Source organism: Cystoisospora suis, assembly GCF_002600585.1.
Source record: "Cystoisospora suis strain Wien I chromosome Unknown contig_870, whole genome shotgun sequence".
Taxonomy (NCBI): Eukaryota; Apicomplexa; class Conoidasida; order Eucoccidiorida; family Sarcocystidae; genus Cystoisospora; species Cystoisospora suis.
Genome location: NW_027153671.1, coordinates 42,252 through 48,616, shown reverse-complemented (window position 1 = coordinate 48,616; position 6,365 = coordinate 42,252). Strand labels below are relative to the sequence as shown.

At 44.1% G+C, this 6,365-nt stretch overlaps 2 protein-coding genes across 2 annotated transcripts in view; one reads left to right on the top strand and one right to left on the bottom strand.

Moving 5' to 3' along the window:
* On the bottom strand, positions 1-4,786 carry CSUI_002080 (26s proteasome subunit p55; the record flags this gene model as incomplete). The annotated part of the gene is made up of 4 exons (XM_068062282.1): positions 3,370-4,786; positions 1,815-2,282; positions 941-1,045; positions 1-452 (listed from the first exon to the last, which is right to left on the bottom strand). Coding segments are annotated over exons 1-4 (1,160 nt in total), but the record flags the coding sequence as incomplete, so codon positions are not given.
* The window catches only part of CSUI_002079 (transcription elongation factor spt4), a 2,839-nt gene continuing 1,188 nt past the window's right edge, over positions 4,715-6,365 (top strand). The window contains exons 1-2 of the mRNA XM_068062281.1: positions 4,715-5,687; positions 6,325-6,365. The exon at positions 6,325-6,365 is cut by the window's right edge and continues 71 nt beyond it. Of these exons, the coding sequence (XP_067925747.1) occupies positions 5,496-5,687; positions 6,325-6,365 (233 nt within the window). The 5' untranslated portion in view covers positions 4,715-5,495. The remainder of the gene's footprint in view (positions 5,688-6,324) is intronic.

Genomic DNA, 6,365 nt, shown 5'->3' with positions numbered 1-6,365 from the left:
CAGGAAGAAGAAGAAGAAGGTGAAGCAGAGCAAAAAGGAGAGGAACAAGGAGAAGAACTGAAAGAAGTAGGGGGAGACGAAAATGAAGAAGCAGAAGAGATTTCTCGAGGGGAAGAAGAAGGAAAGATCGTTTCTTTTAAGGAGGTTAAGTAGTGAGTTCTTACGAGAATCCATTGATCTTTTTGTCCTTGTATGGAAGGAGTATTGAAGAGAGAGAAATAGGCTTTACAGCAGTCAAGAGTGAAATTTTCATGGAGATAATAGACGATCATAAGCTCATAGAATCGGATCTTAAAGTCTTGCAGACTCTCGTCGTTATCTAGTAGCTTCACGTTGATCTTCTTGCTAATTATCTGACACCGAATAAAGTCTCCTCGTCTTAGTACTAAGTCCATCTGCTTCAGTATGTACGCTGTCTTCTCTCTCTTCTCCATCGCTCCGAAGGTCTCAACCTGTTGCGAAAAAGGACAAGGCATGAATCAGAGAGAGAGAGGAGCTTCCTGTTAGATGTCTTGCCTACAATATCGGTACTGAGTGACCAACCCACAATGCTTTGCTCAGCTTATGTGTGAAAATGAGGTATGACAATATACACACATGCATAGATATAGATAGAAATCTACATATGGCCGTGACGAGGTAGTTAATACTGCGGTATTAAGTATAAGGTGTGTATTGTGTATCACGTATACAAATAGATAGATAGATAGATAGATCGTTTAAAGATAGATAGATAGATAGTTTGAAGATAGATAGATAGATAGATGGATAGATGCACATACAGCACTTACATATGCATGGGTACATGTCTCCAGGTTCATATACGTGCATAGGGGGAATAGGAACACCTGCGTTTTCCTCGAAGAAACAGTAATTTCTCTCTTCTACGAAAACGGAAGAGAAGTCAGACGCATTTTGGAGAGAGAGAGAAAGAAGATACCTGAACTTCCTGAAGAATAGTGGCAGCCTCATCTATCTTTCCTTCTGCTTCTTTCATCTCCGCGAGCATCAACACCAATCTCGCCCTCTCAACTTCAACGAAAATCTAAAGCAAGAAAGAAAGAAAAGAAAGAAGGAGAAAAAATGAATGAAAGCAGTTCAGGTCTTGATCATCTGATCCACCGGACGAAGAGTGTTAGTTGGAGAAGAAAAGGAGAGAAAAGGAAGATAAACGGAAAAGAACGGTGTTGAGAGCGAGAAGAGAGAGAGATGTAGAGCTAACGATGTGTGACGAGCTTGGTGCTTATGACCTGAAGAAGGAGGTAACGGGATGCGAATGTATAAAGATCATTCATGAAACTTCACGTCCTCCGCAAGATCTCTCAAGAGTTCTTCTACTATCACCTTCCTTCTTTCAGCTAGAGAAAATAGAAACGTCTCCCTTTCTGTCCTCTTTCATAACCTCTTTCAGCACTAAGTAGACACACGCACACCAGATATCTCGCGACTCCCCTACGGGGCTAGCTATACAAGGGATGAAATCTTGACAGACCTCATACGGAGAGAGAGATCTATCTATGCATCTCTTTGTACGTATACATGTATGTAGTTACACATAACTGTATATACCGCCTTACATATGAATCCATTCATGGTAAAGTATAGTGTCTGAGGAGCGAAAAGAGAGAAGAGGAAGAAAGATCGACCGCTGTCTGTTTGCTTATCTATCTGTCCCTTTTTCGGGGATTCCCCTGTCCTCCGATGTGCATCGAAACCTAGGTGGCACACATCCCCAGTCTGTTCTATTCCTTCATCTTTGTACACCAACACATCATACAGTCACTTTCACTCTCTTCTTCCCAAATACCCCTCACCTCCGCTACTCCTCTCTCCTCCACCTCTACCTTCTTATTCTCCCCCCTCTTTCGCTTTTCGCTCCTCACACAATTCCACTCTATCTTCATCAATCCAGCAACGAGCTTACGTACCTTTCCTTCAGTGACTTTCTTCAGAGTTTCGATCATCTCGAGTTTTTCTTCTTTCTTCATATCTTTCAGCCAGCCGACTGCTAGCTTGACAATTTCGCTTATAGATCTCTTGAGCTGGCCACGCTTCTTACACAACATGACTATTTGCTCGCAGAGGAAGGAGATGCTTATGGGGACAAGAGACGACGAGGAAACGCCGTCTTTTTCTTCATACTTCTTTCTCAGGTCATTCAAGCTTTGCAGATAGAAACAACAGAGACGAGATCCGCTAGCTCCGTCGTTAGCTTGCCTACACTTCTTCTCCAAGGCAAAAAGTTCATCGTACACCGGATTTGTCGGAGATATGACACTCTTCTAAAAGAAAGAGATAAGAAAGAAAGAGAAAAGAAAGAAAGAAGCAATACCTCTCTTTTGTGTGTTTTCTTGCAGGTACTTCTTTCAACTGAAGATGCAGGAGTCTTTCAGGAAAGCTTTCCTTTACAATTTCAAGAGGCCTGTTTACTCACTATGGGAGGTACCAGTAGAAGAAAGAAACAGCAGACCTCCAGACACACGAAAGAAAGATATACGCGAGAGCAGTACTGAACCTACATAGAAGAAAATGGCGAAGAAGAAACAAAGGAAGAAAAAGAAAACCAAGGGGGAAGCTCAGACAGATAGAAGAAAACAGAAAGGCATGGTGGGTTGGCGGGAATAAGCTTCAGAGTCAAGGATGACTCCTGGAGTGTACATACACTCCACGGAAGACAAGTTCTTCCCCCTGTGTATCTGCAGCGAGACAAATCGCTGGCGTGTGCCGATGTCCGCCTACATAGATATATATATATATATATTCTGGTGTATAGAGGTGTCTGCGTGTAAGAAAGGAAGAAGAAAAGCAGAAGAAAAGAGAAGATCCCCACTTCAACAGGGCAATCGACTGTGGACGTGTCATGAACGACGATCACCCAGGTGCCTACACATACACCGGAGAGACGAAAAAGGCACATCACTGAGTCCTGTAGATTCGTATACCTCTCTTATGTCAATCTTATCCCTCCTATGTATAGTTAACTACAACACAGCTGTTTGCCTACTGAGCATTTGAGCATCTCGAATCTCAGGTGTATATACACACGGAGAAAGAGATGATCCACCCTCGAGAAAGAAAACAGGCGCCTGTGAAAAGAAAAAGGACCAGCATAGGCCTTCTCTCCTCACAGCAGATCAACATCTAGATTCAGATGAACCGGCAATTGAGAGATTAATACTGTAGCCACATATACATACATGTATATTTGCATGCATGTGCATATGTTTATGCCTTAGGAGATGCACACGATACAGATATAACAAGGCTGTGTGTGAAGGGCTCTTTCAGAGGCTGGAAAAAGATTGATAGGTACAGAGAAAGAGGAATGATATAAACAGGAAAGAGAAAGAAGTGTGAGGACAAGCTAACCTTTTGTAAGTCGGAGAGTTTCTCTATAAGCTCTGTCGCTTGTTTCGAGAAATCTTCCGTCATCTTCCCTTCATTGACCTCACCCCCCTCTCCATCCTTGTCCTTTAAAACCGATGAAGCTGTCTCTTCTGCCATGGTGGTTGAAAAAGAAGAAGAGAAAAAAGCACGATGTTCTAAAACGCGACGTGGACGGGGGGGAGAATGGCACCTTCACCACAGGAGGAGAGGGGTTTCTATTGATGACTGCGAGGACATCAAGAACGAAGTCTGCGACAGAGATCGAGACGATGATGACGGCTTGTCCCTTTTGCGCCCTCCTCACAGAAGGCAACGGAGAGGATTCTTCGAGAGAAAGGGGATAGTTCACAAGGTCACCGCGGAGGGATCTGTTGGGGCCCTGACGATTGGGGTGTACGTACACCACATCAAAACGGAGACTGGCAAGAGAGAAGCTTCCGAAAAAAGAGATGGTTGGTGTTCTTCAGTCCAGGTGCTTTTGTCCGTTATAAGAAAGGGTCCACTCTTTCACTAGTGAAAGGAAGCTTTACCCTCATAAAGAAGGAAGGGATGCAAAAGAGGAGAAAAAATACGGAAGAAAAGCAAAGCAAAGTGACCAGGAGATGTGAACTCTCCACAACAGAAGGCTGATACATGGGAGACGTGATTGAGGAAAGGCAGACAGGAGGAACGAAACTAAACAAGGCCAGGATAAAAGACCAGCACGAGAACCAAGCATGTATGGAGAGAGGAAGAAACAAGAGACTGGAAAGAGACAGTCAGTCCAACGTGTGGAAGGCTGAAGAACAAAGACAAGAAAGAAGCTTCAAGCTCTATGACAGTGCGAGCGAAGTACGGCGGTGGTGTGTCTTTCTTGCTATTCTCTGCATGCAGAGAAAGTGAAAAGCTTGTATGAGGTTCAACGTCCTGATGAGCTAAGACACTTGAGTTACCAAGGACTCGATGAGATGCATAGAATCTTGTAGAAAGGAAGCTTTACAGAGACACACCACGGGGCATCAGATTCAAGCGAGAAGGAAAGTCAGAAACACCTTCAACGGAAGGCTACAGACGTCTACCTTCCGTCCGCTTAATTTCGCTTCAAGTAGAGACAGGAAGAAGATTCAACCTATAGATTCTTTATTGTGTTCCACATGCAAGGACTGAGAGCATACAACAAGAAAGACGATGAAGCCAGAAGACTATACGCCTTCGAAGAAACAGGTTATTTCCGGCTTTCCTGAACACAAACTTGTACGTCGATATTTCTACCTTATACACCCGTATATAGGCCGAGTTCCTCTTGCATTCGAAAATGAGGAGGTCACCACCTCAAGATTTCAGAACTCGGTCAAAGTGAATAATCATAGATGAAGCAAGCTAATCTCTTCTCTCCCTAATTCACTGACGGAGAAGTTCGTGGAAAGGAAAAGAACGAGAATGTTTTCGCTATCGAGAAGTCGGGTTCCTCCATAGGCGACGGAGTGAACGTATGATCTCGTTTTCGGATTTGCTTCCCTTCTCTGGCTGAGCATCTCATACGACTGACATCTTCTTGCATGCGTCTTTTCTACTCCTATTTCTCCGTCCGTATCGTTTTCTTTCTTCTCTGTCGTTCTACTTATGACACCAACAGGATCTGTTATGATTCGGCAGGTTCTTCAACTAACCTACCATCGTCACCCAGGTTCTTTATCTACTTCCCTGTTCTGCTTCGATTCTCCAGTCAGAAGGATCTCTTCTTTCCTCTCGGAGACATAAAAAAGGCGGAAAAAGACAGGTACTCAAGTGAGGTGATGCTTTCTTTCTTCCTTGTCGTCTCTCAAGTTTGCTACCGTCTTTTTTGATTCTTGCTTTTTCCTCTGACATTTGGCCACTCCGTTCCATCGATCTACCTCCCGCTCTTCTTTCTGTCTCTTCCTTGCCCTGTGAGTGGACGTTGTTGCGTCGCCGGCTCAAGGGACGGGGTGGAAGCAGAAGAAGAAGAGGAAGCAGCGAATCAGAAGAGGCCGGGGGGAGGAAGAAGAGAGTCAAGAAATACAATATGTTTTCTCTTTCTGTTTGAAGTCTCGATCATCTGTTTTCTTTGCTATTGATTCTTCATCATCTTCTGGCATTGTTAGTTTGAGATGGAGGGTTCTGTATATGAAGTTGATGATACAGCGTCTTCTTTAGCAGGAGGAGATGCTCCGGGTGTACCTACAGTTCCTCGTGGTCAAGTTCGCAAAGTCAAGAATACCAAGAGCGGACAAGAGGAAGATAAAATTGTATTGAAACTCCGTGCATGCATCTCATGTCGCCTTATTATGAGTGAACAACAGGTGAGAGGTCTCTTCTCTCCCGCGCTCTTTGCTGCTTCCCTATCTTACAATACCTGCCTACGTAGTATACATACATACACACCTCAGCTCCTTTCATCTCTGTACCTATCACACATATATGATGTACTTGGGGTCTGTGCAGGCTAGTATATCGGATCTCGTCTCCCATCTTGACGGGCCTTTCATCTTCTAGATCTCATGCAGAAAGTGTCGCTGGCGTTGGGCTGTTTTTCTTCTTTCTTCATTGGTATAGGGGAAGAACTTCACGAGCGTCTGGGTCTTGTTGTTCCATGCGTCGTCCGTTTCCCCTGTCTCGATCTTCTTTCGTTGACAAGAGAAACGTCTCGTCTCCCCTGCTTTTTCCTTCTTTTGCTTTCTCTTCTTTTTACATCTCAAAGGTAGAGTGAAGTAGGTCGTTCATTCGCATGCCTTCGCTCTCGTTCGTCTTATCTCTCTTGCAGTGCATATAGGAGAAGGTCTGCAACCCTTCCGAGAGAGAGAAAAAAGCGAGATGCACTTCTCCTCTGCTTCTCAGAACGATAGGGAAAGCGAGTTAGTTGGTTTGGCTTTCTTCATGACTCCTTCTTTCCCGTGTCTATCTTTCTTTGTGTCTCTCTCTGTTTCTTTCTTCCTTCAGTTTTATGATGAAGGATGCCCTAACTGCGGCTATCTACAAAT